The sequence below is a fragment of the Globicephala melas genome, chromosome 7 (genome assembly GCF_963455315.2).
Source record: "Globicephala melas chromosome 7, mGloMel1.2, whole genome shotgun sequence".
Classification (NCBI taxonomy): Eukaryota; Metazoa; Chordata; class Mammalia; order Artiodactyla; family Delphinidae; genus Globicephala; species Globicephala melas.
The window spans coordinates 29,317,187-29,339,481 of record NC_083320.1 but is presented as its reverse complement, the minus strand read 5'-3'; the positions used below and the strand labels follow the sequence as shown (position 1 = coordinate 29,339,481).

The window sequence follows — 22,295 nt, the reverse complement described above, 5'->3', positions numbered from 1 at the left end:
TGCTTCCCCTATGCTCTACCTGGAGCATTCTCTCACATACATATGCACGACTCACTCTTTCACATTAATAAATCTTTACTTAAATATCTCTTCCTCAGGAAGGACTTCTCAATATTCCATATAAAAAGCTCTTCCCCCATTATCCTTTCCTAGTCCCACTTTACTTTTTCTTGGTGATCCTTTGTTTTTTTCTTACCATAACTGACACATTACACATACTTTTCCTCAAGCTTCAGAATTATAAACACTCATTATTGACTCATCACACTATTTGTTTATTTAATTAACTAGTTGTGTGTTTGTTTTTGATACACAGCTGTAAACTCATCATTTAACCCAGAAACTAGAAACACAAATCATTATCCATATATAATTTTTAAATTAAAATATACATTTTCTTCTCCCACCCCCACTACAGTATAAGCTCCACAAGTACAGGGAATTTGTTTTATTCCTTCTGTGTGCACAGCATCTAGAATAGTGCCTGACACACAGGCACTTGAAAATAAAGTAAGCACTGCATATTCATATACCAATATTTTCAAGGGTAGTGTAACTTTCAACATGTCTAAAACCAGAATTAAATCCCCACATCTTTACCTCTGTTCTCCTTTCTCTCTCTGCACTCCTTCCCTTGACTTCCCTTCTTCCTATCACTTGACGTTTTTCCCCAGAAGCGCAGGACTGCTCCCTCCCTGCTTTTGATCATGCTAACTTCCCTGCCTGAAGGAGACCATCCACCACTCCCCCACCCCCGCACCATGGCTCCAGGAAAGCTGTATAACTTTTTCTTCAAGAAGGTCACCAGTCACCTCCTCAAACACACTGTCTCTGCCCCCTCCTTCCCCTTTTTCTTTCTCAGGGTTCTCCCACACCAATCTCTATCCCTTGTGCTCACACACTATGCTTCTGTAATTATCTTCTCCAAGAAGCTGAGAGCTCCTTGAAGTTCAGAAGCAAGTTGAAGCCCTCATTTATGATCTTTTCCCACTTCCTCAGAAGATAAATAGAAGCAGACATTAGTATGTTCAGTTCACAGATTGAGAAACTGATTTCAGAGGAAGAGAAAAAGCCCAGAACCCCTAGGAATCCTCTTGAGATCTCTTCCTACCACTTGGGTAGAGGGAATGTTCCTCGTGTCTTTGGTAAACCTTGCTATAAGCCTGGGTTCCTCCCTGTGCCCCTCTGGAAGGTAACCATGGATACTACTGAGCTGGCACAAAAGCCTTCGGTTAGTGGAGACTACCAGTGGTTTTCAGGATGCTTCAAGGGTTTTGAGGTGAGGGGACAAAACCTGGAAACCGTGGCAAAGGTAAGACTTTTGCCTCAGGCTCTTGGTCTGGGTGTATTTCAGTTAGGGTGGGCCCTAATTCTCAGCAGAGCCCCTAAAAGGTGACAGGACTGACTAGGATATTAATTAGCTTTGAGTTGAGAACCAAAGAGAATCCCAGACGTCTCCTCTTCTTGGAAAGCAGGAACCCCTCTGTGAAATCTTGAGCAGTGGGCTGACTCAAGCAATACTAGCAGCAGCTCGGGCTCCTGGGGTGATCCAAGCCACAGAGCCTGGAGATAATGGGGTCTCCTGTCCCCAGTCAAGGGGAGCTTCCAGTGGTGTCTTGTCCCTACCTGCGTTCTTGCCTCAAGGGTGTGTTTCTTTTCGGAGCCCTGGACCACAGGCAGGCAGGAGAAATTCATACCGAGGATGTCACTGGGATGCACCTTAATTTCTTTACTGACCGCTGTGAGGGCACCCACGTGCATTCTCTGACCCTAGGAGTCCTGAGTCTTCCCTGCTATCACTTTACTCTCAAACAAGGAACGTCTGGAGAGTAGAGATCTAGGGAGCCCCACTTGCTCCTTGAAGGGCGAGGGACTGGGCCCCAACTTTCCAGTTCCCGCCAGCAGTGTCACGCCTCCCAACGTAGGACCGGGAAGCCAACCACACAAAAGGTTCAGTTCCGCTCGTGGAGGGGGAGGTAGGGGTCAGTGTCAATGAGGTGTGTGCGGCTAAGCCTCCTTGTTTTCCGAAACGAAATCTTCAGGGGAGGGAGGGAAGAGGAGGGTGCAGGAGATGGACTTGGGGGCGAGAGGTGGCGGCCGTTTCCCGGCGTTTTGACGTAGACTTGAAGAGGCGCCGAGCACTCCCACTGCTTAAGAAGAGGCACCGTAACCTTCAGGACGCTGAAGGTGGGGACCGCCGCTTGCTCAGGGAGCAGTCTGGACATTTTCTCTCCACGCACTCCAAGGAATCCAGAAAGGGCTGCGCAGGTAAGTGCGGAGGGGCTCGCTTCTGTGACCTGGGAGTCAAGCCTCGGAGTAAGGAGGCTAATGGGGCACGAAGGACACAGGGTGTCCCAGGCAGCTCCGCCCTGAGGAGGGAGAGGTGGTGGAACCAGGAACGGGATCGAGACGTAGGGAGCATAGCGCGGGGCTGTGGCAGGACACACGCAGGATCCCAGGGCTGAGGAACTTCCAGGCTTGGGGAAGACTCTCGGAAGGGGAGGGATCCTGACGGAGCCAATGTGAGCGCTGCGGCGCGAGCGGGCAGCGAGTCCCGGACTCGCCAACTTCAGCACCCTGGACAGTATCCCGCCCCTGCTCTTCTAATAAACTTAGCACTGACAGCTTCGACTTGTCCCCTAAGAAAAAACTTTTGCGGCCCCTCGACTTTGATATTTTAGTTCAGAAGAGGACATATTAAATTTGATTTTGTTCAGGTAGGTATCCTGTGTAAATAATCTGAAATATAGAGGAAATATTTTTGAATAATTTTGTATCTCAACATGCCTCTTCAGGAATGTGCCTGTTCAAAGACAGTTTCTGAAATACCGGTTTAAGGGAGACTCAATATGTTTTGCTGCTGTACAGAAGAGAAAGATTCCATCTCATGGTGTTATCATGAAATGTTTCCAATATAGACATATTCTCATGAGAATTCCCATGAGCTGTGCCATGCTTGCCTTCATGATACTAACATCTAAATGATTTGGAAATATAAAACTGAAAGTCAGCTGTATATGCCCTCCTGCTGTTTCTTTACACTAGAGTTGTTTAAGTTTAATATACATTTTGTATATCATATACATTTGTGAAGATTCAGGTAAACCTTTTTTCCTGGGAAAAAAATTGGTTTGTTTTTATTATTATTTTTTTTGCGGTACGCGGGTCTCTCACTGCTGTGGTCTCTCCCGTTGCGGAGCACAGGCTCCAGACGCGCAGGCTCAGCGGCCATGGCTCATGGGCCCAGCAGCTCCGCGGCATGTGGGATCTTCCCGGACCGGGGCGCGAACCCGCGTCCCCTGCATTGGCAGGCAGACTCTCAACCACTGCGCCACCAGGGAAGCCCGGTTTATTGTTATTTTAAGTACATCATTTCTCATTGGACTTGTCTGAAGTATAACATAATAATTTCAAAGTGTATATGGATGTCTTGGTTTTATTGTAACCGGCTGTGAAAGCCAGAAAAGCTGAATGAGAGGCAAATAATTTTTGTTAAAATTCTTGAGATTATAGCAAGATGAGAAATATGAGAAAATATCATCTTTATGAAAATTATGTCAGAATTGCAGAACATTTCAGGTGTTTGTAAAATGTTTATTAATTCTACTCTAATGGGTTGAATATACCTTGGTTCCCATACGTTTATCACACTATCTTGTGTTTATTTTTACTTATAACATTTTACAATTCTTACGCCTTTTTTTAATAATAAAAGGAACCATAATAGGAAAGCATCCAAGGGTAAAATATGTTCAAATTCTTAATTGCATGGGAGTCCTGGTTTAGGATAGCTAGGCTAAATTATGCAATTATAGAATAATAAAAGCCATGTAGCAAGACTGAAAAATTTCTCTTAATACTCTTTTAAACTATATTTCTCTGTACTAGGGAAAAACAAGTTTGCTTATTTATCTTACAAAAGAGCACATCTTAGGAATAAATCTTTCTTAATCTAAGCATCTTGGTTTTGTACTACCTGGCCTGACAGTGCATCATTCTAGATAGAATGGGGCTTGTGAGATGGGAGGTAGGATAAGACTTTTCCCAGAGATGATGGTATGTTTCCTTTGCTGGCACCAAGGTTCTTAAAGGCATAATTATTTTCTTTACTGAGTGGAGCACAAGCAGGAACTCATATGAAATATTTCCATCTTGCACAGTTTCAAGGCCATGGCCAATCCTGGGAACAGAGGAGGGATCTACCGCCACTTGAGTCTCACCTGCTCCCTGCTCATTGTGGGAATATGCTGTGTGTCTCCTTTCTTCTGTCACAGCCAGGCAGATCTGCTGGCTCTTAACCAAGCTGATCCTCAGTGCTGGGAATCTTCCTCGGTTCTCCTCCTAGAAATGTGGAAGCCTCAAATTTCCAACACTGTTTCAGGTTTCTGGGATTTTATGATCTACCTGAAGTCATCTGAGAACTTGCAGCATGGGGCATTGTTTTGGGATCTGGCCCAACTCTTCTGGGACATCTATGTGGACTGTGTCCTCTCCAGAAACCATGGCTTAGGAAGGAGGCAATTGGCTGGAGAGGAAGAGAAGATCTCAGCAGTGCATCCACAGCACGCAGGGAGAAAAAAAGGTGGTCAACCCCAGGTCCCATGTCTTTTGAAAGGATCAATCAAGTGTGAATGTGCTGAATTGTGAGGAAGAGGGAAGTGGCTTTAGGGCAATCCATTGCCACACATAGCCTCCTCAGGGGTGAGCCCAAAGAGTACACAAGTGATAGGAAGATAGATAGCACTTCCTTTTGTAATTTGCAGTAGCTGTTTTTGTCAACATATTGTCCTCATCTTCATACTTCAACAGCAGCAAAGAAGAATCAGAAAGACAAGTAGGAAAAGACATGATCCCTAAAGTACAATATCAAGGTATAAAGGGATGCCCCCAAATTAATATTATTTTTTTCAGTAAGGCTGAACATTGGTAGTCATAACCTGTGTTCGCTTGCTATGGAATTGGGAAGATTTAAATATAAGCCTGGGGAAGGCTCTTGCCCCTTTTAAATAGAAAAACAAAAACAGAAACAAAAACTAATTGCTTTCATGTAAATGGGAAGGACTCCTTGAGATGTGTACTTACTTAGCTGATGGATAAATGGTAGAAAAATGAGCTGGCTTGCAAATTCACTCTTCCTTGTTTTTTGGAACAAATTGCAAATAAGTAATTAACTTCCAGCAAGCTGAGTAATTAATTTTTAGAAATCTGGAACTTCCTACAAATTTAGAGATTTTTCACTGAAGTAAATATGGTATTCAAATGCAGTCTTCTCCAGGGGCACTAGAATATCCTTTATAGAATTAGAAGGAGGGTGAATAAATCACTGTAAGCTGAGAATAACAGCCTTATTCATACTGTTTTTGTTCCTTTTTTGGTGTTGTTTCAACCAATGTGCTTCTAAAGCTTGCAGCAAGGGCTGTTTGGGTGGTAGTAACTATTTATGCACTAGTGGAAAACTGAAGCATAAATAATTTTTGCAATTGTACATTTGATTGTGAGAACTGTTATATGTTCCTGTAAAACATCTATTAAAATAGCAATTAACAGTAATAGTTATAGATCAATCTTTTCCCAAGATATTGTAGAACCTTAAAATATCTAGTTTGTTTTAACCTCAGTAACAAAAAATATTATTAGTTGATCCATAAAGCCAGATAATCCACTGCAACTATTTATAGATAAAGTTATTAATTTGGCAAGTGTTATTGTCACTTAAACCAATTTCATTTTTTAGAGGAAATATTCTTTTAGCAGTTTAGCTACTAAAGCAGAAATACAAAATGACTATCTTTAAATGTTGGTTACCAATATTTTAAAAATATTTTGAACAGAGGCTTCCCAGGCATCAGCATCAGTAAGGACTGTATATTTTCTTCATCTGCATTGTAGGCTCTTTTTTCCATTCTTTTTTTTTTTTTTTCCATTCTTACTCTACTTAACAGTGGTACTCAAATTACTACCACTATTTCTTGTTTTGTATTTTGCACTCACTTTGCACTTTAAGTATCTATAGAATAAATGAAAATAATGTTTGTGTTCAACTTAACAGAAAAATAATTATCTATAATTATATATTATAATTAATTAAATTATATAATTTAATTGTATATTAAAATTACATATATATATAATCTCAAAAACAGCTTTAGTTTGCTTGCTTGCAACAGGCTACTATAATAGTCTGAGAATACATGTAATTTTCTGAGCATACTTCAACATGGCATTTCTATCTTCTTTTTTCAAAAAAAAAAAAGTAGATTTGTCTTCAGCTTTGGAAGTCACTTCCTTCATCTTGCTACAGAGTTGCTATTGACCCAGCTGGTCTGCAAAGTTTACTAGGAGTTGCTTTGCAAATATTAGGGGTAAACATTTCACTTTATTGAAGTTATTTTAATGTTTGACATAATTGTTGCAGACCAGGAAATAAGACTTTCCATTTGTATTGTATAATCAGTCAAAGAGTGTCTTGGGTCAAGAAGACACCCTGTCTGAAAGTTAGTTTCAGGAACATCGAGATATCATCTCAAGAGGCTTGATTAAATCTCTAGTGGCTCAACTGGGCTCTGGATGTACCTGCACAGATTCTTCACTAATTTTTCCTTTTGTCCCTGGGGAATTAATATTCTACTAGGTTGGGATGGGGGTGAGGGTGAAGAGGTGTTTGTCTCCATAGTTCTCAGGGAAATCACATCATCAGAGCAGAAGAGAAACACTAAAATAAGTGTCTACATAATACCTGGAAAGGTTCTTGCTATTTTGATGTCTTCAAGTTAAATTCACTTGAGAAATGTTGCAATGAATCACGCCTTATTAAAAACACAAAACTCCTATATAACTTTGTATGTTAATATATTTGTTAATATTGAGTCAGCAACTATGTAAACAAGAGATATCAAATAGCTACGTAACCTTGGGCAAGTTAATTGACTTATTTAGCTCTCAGTTTCTTCATCTGAAAACAAGGGATATGGGAAGAATTAGAAGGCCCTTAAAGTCTCTTCACATTCTGTGTTCTGAAGTTCTGTGATTCTATAAACAATAAATGTATGAAAAGCGTGGATTTAACTACAGAAAGAATCTGGAAGAGCCTTACTCCAAGGAGAGCTTACCGAGCTGAGTGATGACCTAGACATTGTGGTGGTTTATAACTTTAATAAGCAGAAACAGAGGTGATCCAGAAATGGGAATTCCAAAAATTCTGAGGGCCAAAGATATCATCGTTTGAGAAGACTCAAAAGAGCATTGTTATTTTGTCTAGAAAGATACAAGCTAACAACTGAGTGCCAAAATGGTCAGAAGGCTGAAGAGGATATACCCAGGCTTCACTACTAAATTATGATGGATTCTGTGAAGGCAGAGAGAGAGAGAGAGAGAGAGAGGGAGAGAGAGAGAGAAAGAGAGAAATTGATTTATGAAAAGAGTAGGCTGATAATATCTCCCAGATAGAAAATAACAGAGTTGAGGTTAACACAAGGGTTAGTAAAGGCTTTAATACAAACGAAAGGATTTTGAAGTATATCCTTGTTTGTGTCAAAAATGATGATCTCTTCCTTCAACAAATCTTGCTCTGCCCCTGAGAGGAACAGAAAAACTTACCTGCCTGAACCTGGCAGTTTGGATGGTCTAGAAAAATTGTGAGTCTTTGCTTTCCTCCGTGACGTGAAAGTTAAAATTTAGATTTATAATTTGATGATGTTTGCAGTCAGTGTATAACTAGCTGGCAAATGTTCATAATGCTTATTTTTTAAACATTAAGCAGAAGAGAAAACAACGCTTCAGAAATATAAGTTAGATTCACAAATGCTTGATTTTCTACTTTACTCACTCTGAGAAATTTTGTAAGCAACATATTCAGAAATTACCAATCTAGAAATCTATTCTAAAGAGTCATTCAGAGCTGTAGCCAACTTTGCAGTATAAGACTCTTCACTGTAATATTATTTATAGCAACAGAAAATTGGAAATAATCTAAATGTCCCATAATAGGGTAATGGTAAACTAAATTATGGTATAAAGTATGTATGTGTAAAACTATGGTTCTCTTTGGAAGATTATATTATGGGTGGTTTAAACATTTTTCTTTATATTTTTATATTAAAATTATATGATGACCATTTTTTACTTTTTTAGTCAGAAAAATATATTTTAATACATATTAATCGAATAGGAAATGTATTTATTATAATCTACTTAATTCATATTATATAATTAAACTTCATAGGACACAAAGTTTTGCATAAATAAAAATTTCAAATACACCTCTGCAAAAAATCTATACAGAATATTAATAGCCGAGTGGCAGAAACAGCAAACATTCTTTTAAAAACCAACTCATTGATACTTAATTAGCCTGAAAATAATTTGGTGACCTAATGACGAGTTGCTTTTCTCTACTTTCAGGTGTATATCCTCAGCAACCAAGAATCCCGTCCCTAAAGAAGAAAGAGTTGATTGAAGGCTTGATAAACATGCATGTACATAGGAGTGGGTCTAAGTTCATTGGAAAAGTGACCAGTAGCCTGGAAATAAAGAGAAAATAAATTGAACCTCAGAGTTAATGCACATCTTGGAATTTAAATATATATATTTTTTTCTTGACTACTGATCGTTTATTTACTTGAAAGGGTGGGAGCATCCAGAGATGCTTAAGCCACATTCTCTGAGTACTTAATTTCATTCTTTTAGGCTGCTAGCATGTTCCTTCAAGTGGCGACATTACTGCCAGATCATCCCACTGTCTGAAACAGTTAAAACAGCTTCCAAAGATGAGTAGGGGATCGTGCTACTCAGATTCTTTGTATTCATCTTGATCATTGTTTCGGGATGCTTGACGTTGTTAATGAACTAGAGTGCCACACGTTTACCTTGAATACACTGCATGACTTTGAAATATTAACCACTGGATTGTTTATGCACAGGCCAATAAGAGACTATATTTATTAATTACCAGTTATTGGTGGTAGTTACTTGAATTTTGTTTGAAAGAATATTTTTGAATATTTTGAACTGAGTGAAGCAAAAAACAAAACACGAAACTGGTGAATAAAGCATTCTTCTAATAGAAACAAAATGAATAAAGGCTCTCGACCCCAAGTAATGTTATTGGAGTCTTTTTATTTCAATATTTAATGTGACCATTAATTATAATCCAAACTCTAATAAAATAGCAGTAGGTATAAATTTTTTCTCAGTTAGCATATTTTCTATTGGATTAAATATTAAGATTATAACTGGTTACAGTTTACATTGAAAAGAAAAGTAAAAATCAAACGAACAGCTTTATGAGAAAAGAACCCATAAAAATATTTGCTCTCAAAATGACCAGGCTTGAATGAGGTTCATAGCAAAGAAGTCCAATTAACAAATATATTTGAGTTCCAGACACAATGCTATTTTTATCTCTAATTACGCTCATCTCTCCAATCATTCTATTATAGTTGATGGTTGACAACCAGTTTGAATTTCAGATATGTTAGCATTTCACTTGCTTTTCCCAGGTCCAAAGGAAGCCTCAGTAAGTGTTTTCACTGAAGGTTTATGGCCCTCCTTAAGTGAAAAATCTTATCCAAAGGGTTCTTATTAGAAGACACAGATGCATCTGAAGATTAGCCAAATATTAACAATAGGGGAAGCAAGTCTGGGGAAGGAACTGGGGAGGGGGTCCAGCCTCAGCGTTAACTTGATTAGAAGAATAAGCACATTAAAAGCTGCCACTCTTTGACTACCATTTCTACAGAGGCTCATGGTTTTGCTTCTGTACTACTTTCTCTAATGTCTTGCATCATATTCTTAAAAACTATTATATAAACTCATTACCTCTTATAAATCGCTGAAGAGATGCCTGCCCCTTGCTCCTCCCACACCTTGGTACTACACAACGGGGGCTGCCAATTTTTTCTGATGCTTTGTGGGCCATCCAGTCTCTGGCGCAACTAATCAGTTCTGTCTTTGTAGAATTAAAGCAGCTGCAGATAATATGTAAATACATGAGCACGGCGGTGTTCCAATTTTAAAACTTTGCTCGCGGACACTGAAATTTGACTCCATGTCATTTTCAACTGTTACAAAATATTACTACTCATCTGATTTTTTCAATTATTATTTTTTAAATGTAATAATTTCACAGGCTGCACAAAACTGGCAGTGGGCAGATTTGGCCTATGGGCTGTAGTTTGCTGACCAGTGCTCTGGGGCATACTTAACAAACTTGTAAGGAACAAGCTGGAATGAAGTAAGAAGGAGAGTGAATATGTTGAACAACAAAACCAAAATAAAAAATTCATGATAGGCTGAAAAACAAATTCAAAAAGATTAGGATGAGACTGAACAGGTGTAACCTAGTCTTAATCCAACCCAGTTGGACATTATTTCACTCTGGAAACATTACTAGAAGTTATGGATCATATAAATAAGAGCCCAGAGCCTCTCTGAATGTAATATGGACTGCACATCAAGAAAACAGGTGAAACAATAGAACCATAACAATATTTATTTAGAGAAAGTGTAAGCAGTGGTTAGAATACAGGCTTAAGAGCTGGGTTCGAATCTCAACTTTGTCAAGTAGTGACCAAACGACTTTGGACAAGTTACTGACCCTCTTTGTGCCTCAACTGTCTCATAAAAAGAGATATCTACTTACCAGGTTTGTGGTGAGGTTTAAATTAGTATTAATACATACATGGTGCTTAGAAGCTAAGTGCTCTCACAGTCAAAAAATGTTAGCTACTACTTTGGACATTATTAAGCATCTATACCCTAGTCATACATACAGAGGATGGAGACACACAAGTACTTTGGCCAAATTCAATGAATGTGGGGGTTTAGTGAGAAACATTCATGTTTTTAAAATAAATTTATTTTGAGATAATTGCTGATTCATATACGTTGTAAGAGATAATACAGAGACATCCTGTATACCCTTCATCCAGTTTCCCTTCATAGTAACATCTTGCATAACTATAGTACAATAACACAACCAGAAGATTGACATTGATACAATCCACAGAGTTCATTCAGATCTCACCAGATCTGCATGCACTCAAATGTGTGTCTGATATGCACATATGTGTGTGTGTGTGTGTGTGTGTGTGTGTGTATTTAGTTCTTTGCCAAGCCTATTCTCCAGCAGGAGCATCTAGATAGAATATTAGGTCATCAATTCGGTAATTCAGATATTTAAGAAGATAGTTGCATGAATTCCTGTAGATCACACACTTGAATATTACTACCAATGTATTCAAAGAAAGGGCCTCTATTGGAAATGCAGCACATCTGGATTTGACTTGGCTCCTTCTTTCCATTTTCCTCTATCACTCCTCATTCCCAAGGCTTTACTCTGAAGAACAAAGACACATGTGTAGAGACATTAAAAAATAAAATTTTCTTCATGCTTCATGCCAGACTATTGAGAAAGAGGTAGAAGGTTTAGTTCTTTTAGTACAGATTTTGAAAACACGTTTCGTCATCACCACAAGTCTGGACTCTTTTTCACTTCAAGTTGGGCAAAGTGATCTGATCAACAAGGGCAGAGAAGGCCCTGCATACTCGCTCAGCTCCACAATACAGGTCCATATTTACTGAAGATTGCAGGTCTGAAAACAACAAACAGGAAAGTCCTTCAGAGAAAGCACCTGTAGGTTCTCAAGCTGATCTTAATAAAGCTCTAGCACAGAGAAGAAATAAAATCCGTCTCTCTGCAGTTCCTGATGGCAATGCCTTTCTCTAAGCCAGCTTGCAAATGAGATGGGTATCATTTACCATGATCAATTACTAATTCAACCAAGTTGTGGGTTCTTTTTTTTTTTTTGCGGTACGCGGGCCTCTCACTGTTGTGGCCTCTCCTGCTGCAGAGCACAGGCTCCGGACGTGCAGGCCTAGCGGCCATGGCTCACGGGCCCAGCCGCTGGGCAGCATGTGGGATCCTCCCGGACCGGGGTACGAACCTGTGTCCCCTGCATCGGCAGGCGGACTCTCAACCACTGCGCCACCAGGGAAGCCCAAGTTGTGGGTTCTTAAAGAGCATTTTTCCATAACTTCAAGCACGAATCTGAGTAGCCAGAAAGCCCAGTCTAGAGCAGTGGTTTTCAGACTCTGGTGTATGTTAAAATCATCTGGACAGTGTTAAAATACATTGCTAGGTCCCACTCTCAGAGTTCTGATTCAGAATACATAATTTGATGTGTCAATTTGATTAGACTGTGGTGTCCAGATATTTGTTCAAACATTATTCTTGGTGTGTCTGTGAAGGTGTTTCTGGATGAGGTTAACCTTTGAATTGGTAGACAGAGTAAAAGCAGATTGCCCTCCCTAATGGGATGGACCTTGTCCAATCAACTGAAGGCTTGAATAGAACAAAAAGTCTGAGTAAGAGAATTCCTTCTGCCTTACTGTATTCCAGGCGAGACATGTTTTCTTCTGCCTTTGGACTCAGAAGGAAATATCAGCTCTTTCTAAGGCTCGAGCCTGCCTGCTTTTGCACTGGAACTACACATTGGCTCCTCTGGGCCTCCAGCTTGCTGACTACTGATCTTTAGACTCGCTAACCTCCATAATTATGTGGGCCAATTCCTTAAAATGAATCTCATCCTATATCTATATATACATCCTGTTGGTTCGGTTGCTCTGGAGAACTCTGACTACCATAATACATCAGGGATGGGGCCCAAGAAATTGTGCTTCTCATAAGTTCCCAGGTGATACGGATGCTGCCGGCCTAGGGAAGATGCTCTGAGACCTCTGCTCTATAGTTACTGATTAATGGTTTGAGTGGTCCCCTATGACCTACTGTAATAGGAATTGTGTTGTAGAAAGCGCTACAATTTGGCAGTTATTAACCAAAAGTTGGATACACATAATTTTTAAGCTAAAAGTTCCATTTCTAAGAATTGATCCTACAGAGATATTTATATATGAATACAAAGATATATGCTATAAGAATACTCACCGAAACATTCTTATGATAATAAAAAATTGGGAGCAACTGAATTACACACCAATAAATAAATTATGGTATATTTATACCCTGGGATATTATGCAGCACTTAAAAAAATCACACTGCCCAATGTCTAAGATATTTTGTCAAGTGGAAAAAGCAAAACAAGCACAACCTAACTTATGTTGAGAAAGTAAAGACACATATATGCAAAGAAAAAAGTCTGAAGGAAAAACTCACTAAACTGCCAACATTTTTTACCTCTGAGAAACAGGTGGCCGGGAGTGAAGGACATGATGATAAATTCATTTTTGAAAAACATGTGCACTTAGGCATTTTAATTCTACAATGAGCATGCTGTATAGTATTGTTTGTATAATAGTTTGTTATACACTTTAGTTACATGATTTATTATGGCTCCATCTGTGCTGTTTTCTGTTGAACATAAGAGAGGGTTCATGTCGTTTTAATGTCCATTCTCTAACACTGCCCCAGAGCTACAAGGACCTTGAATAAATAATATTTTATTGCCTGAAAAAAAAACTTTGTCCAGAGGCAAACTTATTTTAGGATATTCTATTCCTCAGCCCATAGTTATAAAAACTTTAAATATAATAAAGAAATAGAGAGCAATAATTCATTTCATATATCTGTTCTTTTTTTCTTGTTTGGTTGTTTTATTTTTAAGCTCTAGTCCCTTGAAATGTTAAAACTAGCCAAAGATATGCACCTAACACCAAGCATGTTGCTTGGCATAAACTTGGAATTCCATACATATAGGGACTGAATTAATATACGTATAGTCAGAGGCCTAGTGAGATGTTAGATAGACAAACCTGTGAAATCAACAGTCCAGAGGAAATCACGATCGGAGAATAATTCACTTGAATGTAGTTAACAATCTATCTGGTCTCTGAATGAATTTGGGATGTGAGAGAAGGCTATCAGAATGATGGGTATAGAGGTTTAAAAGTATTAGATTAACTGCTCTATGATTACTCTTCTGGCAATTGAAATACTGAGCCCATGTCTTCCTTACAATAATAATTAATGAAGCAAACCAATATGTATTGAATATCTACTCTGGACTAAGACCTGGAGCTCCAGATTGTACATGTTGACTGTCATTCTGCTATTTCCATCTGGATGTCTCCAAGCAATTCACACTTAATGTGTTCAAAACAGAATTCTTGATTTGCTGACCTCCCTCCATCTCAGCTTTCCCAGCTTTCCTTATAGCAATAAGTGTATGACAATCTACCAAGTCCAAGCCGCCACCACCTGTCCTTCTCCAAGCCACTTTCTACACAATGACAAAGTGTTTTAAAAACATAAATTTACCCCTTTCAAAATGAATGCCCAACGGCAAGCACAGCTCTTGGCACATAATTAAATCTTGATGACTATTTGTTGAATGAATGAGTGAATGAAGGATGAACCAACTAGACATTTTTTTCTACCTTCATGGAGCTTAATGCTGGAACTCTTGTGTATCTTTTCCCATCAAGAAAAATTACTTCTACTTTTTCATATATATATGTGAGTGTATATATATGTACATATATATATCAGAGAGAGAAAGATTCACTAAGCGTTCAGTATATATCCTTAGGATTCCCAGGCAGCATTTGAGAAGTCTACCTTCTAAATAGGTGAGATAAAGATCCAGTGTTGAACTTCTCTTACCTGTGGTTGCTAAAGCACTGCTCTTTCTTTTTCTATACCTGCTAAATTCCAAACTTTATCTTCTGATTATTTAAAATAATAGTTTAGATGATGGTTGCAGGTGGGGAAGAAAGGAACAGGAATAATTCTTCCACATCCCCACCCTCAACCATGCCCTGCTAATCCCATCATCACTCCCTCACCTTGCCTTCTCATCCTTGAAACCTACTGTGGTAAACGGATGGCAAAGAGGGATGGAAGAGAAGCTGGGGAAAGAATTTCAGAGATATAAGTAGGAAATTTCACTCAGAAAGGGAAAGAAAATAATTTAATGAGAAAGTAAGACTAGAGCATTAAGTTTTTTTTTTTTTGTCACCACAGAAGCAAGTAGTGTTAGATGTTCTTTCAAATCTAATTCCTTTACTGCAAATTTGAACAAAACGTTTGCTACTGATTTTCAGTCCAACATGTGGAATTTAAAGAGGTTTGGGGAACCCCTTCTACACACTTTCTCTTTTCCATTAAGCTCTCAGGGTCTCCTGAGATCCTATTATCCTAGATCTTGATATTGAAAGACTCTATTCAGTTAATGTCAGCAACTGCCCCCAAACTGACCATCATGCTTTGCCATTTTCGTCTTATTAAGTCTTAAGTCATATAAAGTTCATCTTAATTTCCAAAATGTGTTGACTCCTTAGCAAAGCTCCAATTCAGAAAACTAGTCAGCTACTAGGATAATCACACACTGGGTGAATAGGTTGACAGTCTGAGCAAATCTTAGTATATTACAAACATTAGATCTTTCTAATTTTTCCAACAATTCTCAAATTAAAAAATAAAAAACAGGGGCAGTAAAATGATTAGAAACTTCCTGCTGTTATCTGATGCATCTGTAACAGAGATAGAAATAAAACAAAAATGACCAATACCTTAATTTAGTTTGTTTGCCTTTCCACATCTTCATATATGTGGTTATCACATTTCTGTCTCTGATTACGTTTGCTGTGATTTTGATAAGCATGCATAAGTTATGGGGTGTATTTTTATAATCCATATTGCCAGTGGCTAAGTAGAGTTTACAAACAGAATCACATTCAATACCTGATTGAATAGGGAAACAAACTTAGTAAGAAATATTTGAGTGAAGAATGGCAATGTTTAATAAATGTAGATATTAGCCATGAAGATTAACATAGATCCTATGCTTAAAAGCCTCAAAGAAATAAAACTGATATAAAAGAAATAACTATAAATTTAAATCTTGTCAATTAGTACTCACTGAATTATCACAAAGTATACAATGCAGTATAATAACAAAAAGGGAAAGATGCACTTCCCTGCTAATATCATAAGCACTTTTGTATAATAATGCATGCTACCTACAGAAACATCTCAGTGGTTCTATTTAAATTGTAAATGGAAGCAGAGGTAAATTTTTTGAGAATATATTTTTTATATTATCTACAAGATTGGATAATGCTAACTGCATCTTTATACATTATTGCATTATCTGAATTTAAAAATAAACTTTGCCTTTTCATGATTTCCCTTTAAATGATATAATGATGGGTGTATATATAGATACAGATACATTTATATGTATAGACCTTGATAAAGTTACTTAAAATATGCATGGATCTTTTAGGTATCAAACTGCATGCAGTGCTGGGATATTGTCTCCCAAATACGTGTGTAGTAGACCTAGTCTATTAGGAATCTGAAATGTACAATATAGCCTGCTACATTTGTGAGGGCTGACCCAATACAATATTTTAAAAATCAACAGCTTTCAAAAACTCAATTGGAGAAACAAAAAATAAAAATGAGATGAATATGTGAAATCCTAAAATAGTTTCTAAAATAAAAGTCAAATTTTTATGTGAAATTTTCCTAAAAAGGTCAAGTGGATATTCACTTTGCTTTGAATACTCATCATGACCCCACTGATGTTTAGATGGAAATAAGTGGGTGGAATCTTGTGTTGGCCCAAGAATCAGGCACAGGGAGTTCTCATCCAGTCTTTGTCTCAGGCAGCCTGAGCATGCTTCTGGTATCTTTGTGATCTTGTTTTCTCTAATACAGGATTATAATTCCAACTCTCTTCACAGTAGATATTTTTAGAATCACCAAGTAATTACTTCATTGACTTGGCTCTAGCAAGTTCAATATATAACTGACATTATCATGTTCCCATTTTATAGCTCACCAACTATTATGGGCTGAATTGTGTCTCCCTCCCCAAATTCATATACTGAAGTCCCACTTCCAGTAACTCCAAATGTGACTATATTTGGAGATAGAGTCTTTAAAGAGTTAATTAAATGAAATGGAGTTTACGTGGCTGGATCCTAAACCAATATGAGTAGCGTCCTTATAAGAAGAGGAAATTTGGATAGGGACATGCACAGAGGGAAAATGGTATGAAAACACAAGGAGAAGACAGCCATCTACAACCCAAGGAGAGAGACCTCAGAAGACACCAACACTGCTGACACCTTGATCTCAGACTTCCAGCCTCCAGGAGCGTGAGAAAAAATTTTTTTAAATTGGTTAAACCACCCGATCTGTGATACTTCATTATGGCAGTCCTAGCAATCTAATACACCAACTCAGAAATATTTTGGGAAGGCCTTCTTTGATGCAGAAATGCATGAGAATGTTATCCTTGTTTTATCACCAGTCTCTATATGATCACTCCAACATAAAAGATCTTACACTTTCTTAAAAAGAAATGGATACAGATATAGATATATTAAGATGACAAAATACTCTATAAATAAGACAATGTCACTGTAAAACAGGATAGCTATAATAAAGAAGTAGTAATAAAAAGAGCCTTTAGGTTTAACAATGAGACATAACTTATGAAGGTGATGATGATGATGGTATTATTAATCATACAGAGACCTTAATCAATTATCTAGAAAGACAGCATCATTCTTATCCCATTTTTAAATGGTAACATCAGGCTGCCCAGTTATATATGTTTTAGTACTATTGATAATAACAATTGCAATAACAAAATAATAGGTATTTATTGAATTCTTGGTACGTGCCAGGTGCTATACTAAAACTTCATATGGCTTATCACTTTTAATTCTCACAATAACCCCATCAATTAGGCAACACTAGAAATCAAGTTCAGAGAGATTACTAATGTCCAAAAGACTCACAACTCTGTTACCCACTAGATGAATCGTAGCTGTAGGGCTAATACAGAGCTATAGAATCAAGTGTTTTAAAAGGCAGCCTAACTCCGTGGCCATCACTATCTCTAGTGATTGTGTAAATCTTACCTGAAGGCATTTCTAGAGTGAAGGCATCCATGAGTTTTGACAACAATTCTTGCAGTTCCTCCAGCTCATCCTTTCCCTCCTGGATGTTAACTGCCCCTTTCCTTTCCACAGGTGCCAGGGCAGGACTGTTCATTTCAGCAGGAGCAATTTGGGAGGCGTCCTGCAGCAGTCCTTCCTGGGAACTGGGTAGGGAACTAAAGATTTCTTTCGAGGTCTTTTGTGCTTGGCTTCGTGCCCTGGTGCTTTGCGTTGACCTTGGCTGCAAAATGGCCTCTGGTGATTCTGAGTTTGGTAGAACATGTTCTGCATGTGCTGGACCTTGGTAACTTCCATCAGTCACAGTGGACTTAGGAAGTGTTTCCTCTTCTGAACCATCCTCAGTGGCATCCTTGATCTGGGAAGACTCTCCTCCCCTCTGAAAACTTTCTTCACCATATCCATGGTCACGCTTGGCAACCATATTTTGCCAGGAAGATGAAGGATGAAGGGGCTGCAACACTGCCTGGGTAAAGAAAACTTTATTTATGAAGAAATGAACATTTATCTTACTTTTTCATTATGCATTAAATTTTAATATTCCAATAGGAAATTTTAATGCAAGATTTTCTTTTTTGTCTCTAAATACATTGATATTAATTTTATTTTATGCTGTTAATTCAATGTCAACCTAAAGGTAGAACAGCTCAGATTCTAAAACATCACAGAGAATAATCACAAGGAATTTGGGAAAATGCTAGGTTCTGAAAGCTCAGGCTCTAAAAATATCATAAGGAATATCTGGAAATGTCAGGATATCTTGGATTGATAGCTAAAAAGTATTACAATAAAACATTCATAATGATCCATTTAGGTAGGTATGTTGTGAGGGGTTTCATAATAAGTCATAGGAATAATATCTGGGGGGTGTGCTCTCTACAAAGCACAGCCCTCGAAGTGTGGCCCACAGACTCCTGGAGGTCCCCGAGACCCTTTCAGGGGTCCATGAGGTCAAAATTACTTTCACAATAACACTTAGAGGTTATTTGCCTCTTCGTTGTGTTGACATTTGCACTGATGGTGCAAAATCAAGAGTAAGTAAAGCTAAAGTTGTTGGTGTTTACCGCACATCAAGGTAGCATCACCAAGCAGTGCTAGTAGTGATGGTATTCTTAGCATCGTGCACTTGCAGTTAAAAAAAAAGGCAGCTCCTCTTAAGAATATCCTTGATGCAGATGAATGGATAAAGAAGATGTGGTATATATACACAATGGAATATTACTCAGACATCAAAAGAATGAAATAATGCCACTTGCAGCAACATGGATGGACCTAGGGATGATTATGCTAAGTGAAGTCAGAGAAAGACAAATGCCATATGACAGCATTTATATGTGGAATCTAAAAAAAAATGATATAAATGAACTTATTTACAAAACAGAAACAGACTCACAGACATAGAAAACAATCTTATGGTTACCAAAGGGGAAGGGGGGGGAGGGATAAATTAGGAGATACACACGACTGTAAATGAAATAGAGAAACAGCAAGGGCCTACTGTATAGCACAGGGAACTATATTCATTATCTCATAATAACCTATATGGAAAAGAATCTGAAAAAGAATATATGTATTTATGTATAACTGAATCACTTTGCTGTACACCTGAAACGAACACAACATTGTAAATCAATTATACTTCGATAAAAAAGAAAAAAAAGACTATTCTTGAAGGTGTAGCAAAAATTCTTATTTTTCTTAGTGGCACATGTCTTCTTAATATTATATGTGATGAAATGGGAAGTATGCATAAAACACTTCTTATGTTTACTGAAATATAAAAGTTGCCTCTTGTGCAAAAGAATTAGACGGTTATTTGGCAAACATTTTTTCAAAAATGAATGAAGTGAGACTGTGACAGTAAGGAAAACAATGATATGTGTTGCCAATTTTAACAGTTGAGCTTTTAAGCAAAAATTAGAATTTTGGAAAACTTGCATCCGCTACCATGAGCTTGCTTGCTTTCCAATTCTTAAAGACTTTTCTGATGAGATTCATGGTAGTATTAATGAATATGATTTTTTATGATTTTTAAATGATTTTTAAAACTCTTGTATAATGGAATGGGTGAGCATTAGGAAGTTCGGCATAGCTCGGTGAACTTCCAAATGACCAGTGTATGATGGTATAAAATCATGCCTGGATAGAAGATTCATTCAAAAAGCACAACAGAATATTGTATTTTAATGAAACACGGTGTGAAAGAGATATGGTTTCAGATTCAATATTGCAACCATCCTTTAAAAAACAATCATTGATCATGTTTTGGTGTAGTATCAAAGAAGGTCTCCAATTATCTGAAAAGGCTGTTAAAATACTCCTCTCTTTTTCAACTGCAAATCTGTGTGAGGCCATATGTTTTCATATTCTTCAGCCAGAACATCTTGCAACAGATCAAATGCTGAAGCAGTTAGGAAAAATGCAGCTGTCTTTTCTGAAGCCGGCCATTAAAGAGATTTGTAAAAAACGTAAAACAATGCCAGTCTTCTCATTAAATATATATAAATAATTACTATTTAAAAATGTTCCATATATAATGGATTTATTATTTGCATTTTCAAATTAGTTAATAAATTTATTTTAAAACCACTTATCAGTTTTAATTTTGATTAGGGTAAACAGCAATAGATATAACCCACAGAAGCTCCTTGGGATCCTCAAAAAATTGTAAGTCTCTAAAAGGGATGCTGAGACTAAAGGTTTAAGGCTCAATGCTATAAAGAACCCCTTTGCCCCAGGTCTACTGTTTCTAAATGGTACCGATGCTGTTCTCTCCCAATGGCACTTCCTTCGCAAAAGTGGAAGATATCGTCTGGCTGATGAAAAGGGGAGCTGGTCAGGGTATGGAGAGAAGAGGGAAAGGGAAGAGGCTGATCAGAGTGAGGTGCAAAGCCTCAGGCTGCAGCCGACCCTCAGCCAGAAGATTCTAGGTCAGACTTCCAGATGGCCCAGATGGCCAGTGTCTCCCACATTCTATACCTGTAGATTCTGTCCCATTAGCTGTAGCTTCGTCCACAGACTGTCCTGGTTGGTTGTGAGTTCGTGAATCTTTGTTTCAAATCTGCAACTTTTTTCTTCCTGGCAGGCATATATGGCTTGCAACTTGTCTTTGTATTGGTTTAACTGTTTTTTAAGGAGCCTGCAAAGAGGACAGGTCTGAGTGGGTTGGAAGGGCAAGAGATCAGCACAGCAAGATGCAAGAGCCTTAGCGAGATGTACCCTGGGTCCTCTCTGGGAGAAGATGCCAGAGTAGCCTGCGCCTCGACTATTACCTAACATTGATCAATCCTGCTTTAAACTGTTCGTTCACCATGTACAGCTGTCCTTCGTGTCTATTATATACACAATTCCCCCAAGAATTTCACTGGTTTTAGAGGTGTTTTCAAAAACACATCATGCATATTATGGATTACTTTTGACAGCATACCTTCAGCAGCTCCTTAAATGCGAATATTGACTTTATTCATTATCCTTTTGTCCAGAAACACTCCATTTAGAATGATAGCATACATGTCATGGCTAAATACCTAAAACCCGACCAAGACCACAGGGAGGGAACAATGATGCAATTTGTGAATTGTGGGTCTTGGTTTCTCTTCCTAAGTCTAGTTGTTCACTGGTTTCAGAATGAACCAAGTAGTCAGGGTAATTCTTTTAAAACATAAGGCAGGGGACTTCCCTGGAGGTCCAGTGGTTAAGACTTCGCCTTCCAATGCAGGGGATACGGGTTCAATCCCTGGTCAGTGAGCTAAGATCCCACATGCCTCGCGGCCAAAAACCCAAAACATAAAATAAGCAATATTGTAAAAAAATTCAATAAAGACTTTAAAAACGGTCCACATCCAAAAAAAAAATATCTTTAAAAATTTAAAGAAAAGAACCACAAAGAAAACCCATAAATCAGATCATGTTACTCCTCTGCTCAAAGCCCTCCAATGTTCCCCTCCTTATTTAGAATAAACCAAAGTCCTTATAGAGGCAGCCAAAGCTGAACAAAATGGCCAAGACCCTCCGCTTCCCTCCCTGACCTCATCTCTGCTTTCTTTTACTCACTGTCTATCCTTCAGTCACACAGAGCTTCTGGCAACTCTTCGAACACACTGGGCATGTTCTGCCCTCAGAGTTGGCTCTTTTGGCCCCCAATGCCTCCTTCCCTCAGGTTCTCGCCCAGCTCATCCCCTCATCTTTAAGTCTTTGGTCACCATCATATTCTCAGTGAGCCTCTCCCTCACTGCTTTACTTGAAACTGCAAACCGGAACTCCTAACCTCGCCTCCATCACCTCCCATCTCCTTCCCTAGTCCTTCCCATCTCCGTGTCTCCATGGATTTTTGCCATGTCTAATTGCTACAGAACATGATGCGATC

At 38.3% G+C, this 22,295-nt stretch overlaps 2 protein-coding genes across 2 annotated transcripts in view; one reads left to right on the top strand and one right to left on the bottom strand.

Moving 5' to 3' along the window:
- The first annotated feature begins 4,170 nt into the window (after positions 1–4,170).
- FAM237A (family with sequence similarity 237 member A) lies at positions 4,171–8,540 on the top strand. Its single transcript, XM_030852503.2, has 2 exons — positions 4,171–4,582; positions 8,401–8,540. Exons 1-2 carry the CDS (start codon positions 4,171–4,173, stop codon positions 8,538–8,540), a joined length of 552 nt encoding a protein of 183 aa, XP_030708363.1.
- Positions 8,541–11,475: 2,935 nt separating this feature from the next.
- The window catches only part of DYTN (dystrotelin), a 50,898-nt gene continuing 40,078 nt past the window's right edge, over positions 11,476–22,295 (bottom strand). The window contains exons 10-12 of the mRNA XM_030851691.2: positions 20,909–21,068; positions 17,894–18,395; positions 11,476–11,591 (exon numbers count right to left, since the gene is read on the bottom strand). Of these exons, the coding sequence (XP_030707551.1) occupies positions 11,488–11,591; positions 17,894–18,395; positions 20,909–21,068 (766 nt within the window). The 3' untranslated portion in view covers positions 11,476–11,487. The remainder of the gene's footprint in view (positions 11,592–17,893; positions 18,396–20,908; positions 21,069–22,295) is intronic.

What these genes read in the sequence shown, in the direction of transcription:
- FAM237A (XM_030852503.2), top strand. Translation starts at nt 4,171, where the DNA reads ATGGCCAATCCTGGGAACAGAGGAGGGATCTACCGCCACTTGAGTCTC. An exon ending in GCACGCAGGGAGAAAAAAAG is followed by an intron (nt 4,583 to 8,400) that starts GTGGTCAACCCC and finishes CTCTACTTTCAG; the next exon opens with GTGTATATCCTCAGCAACCA.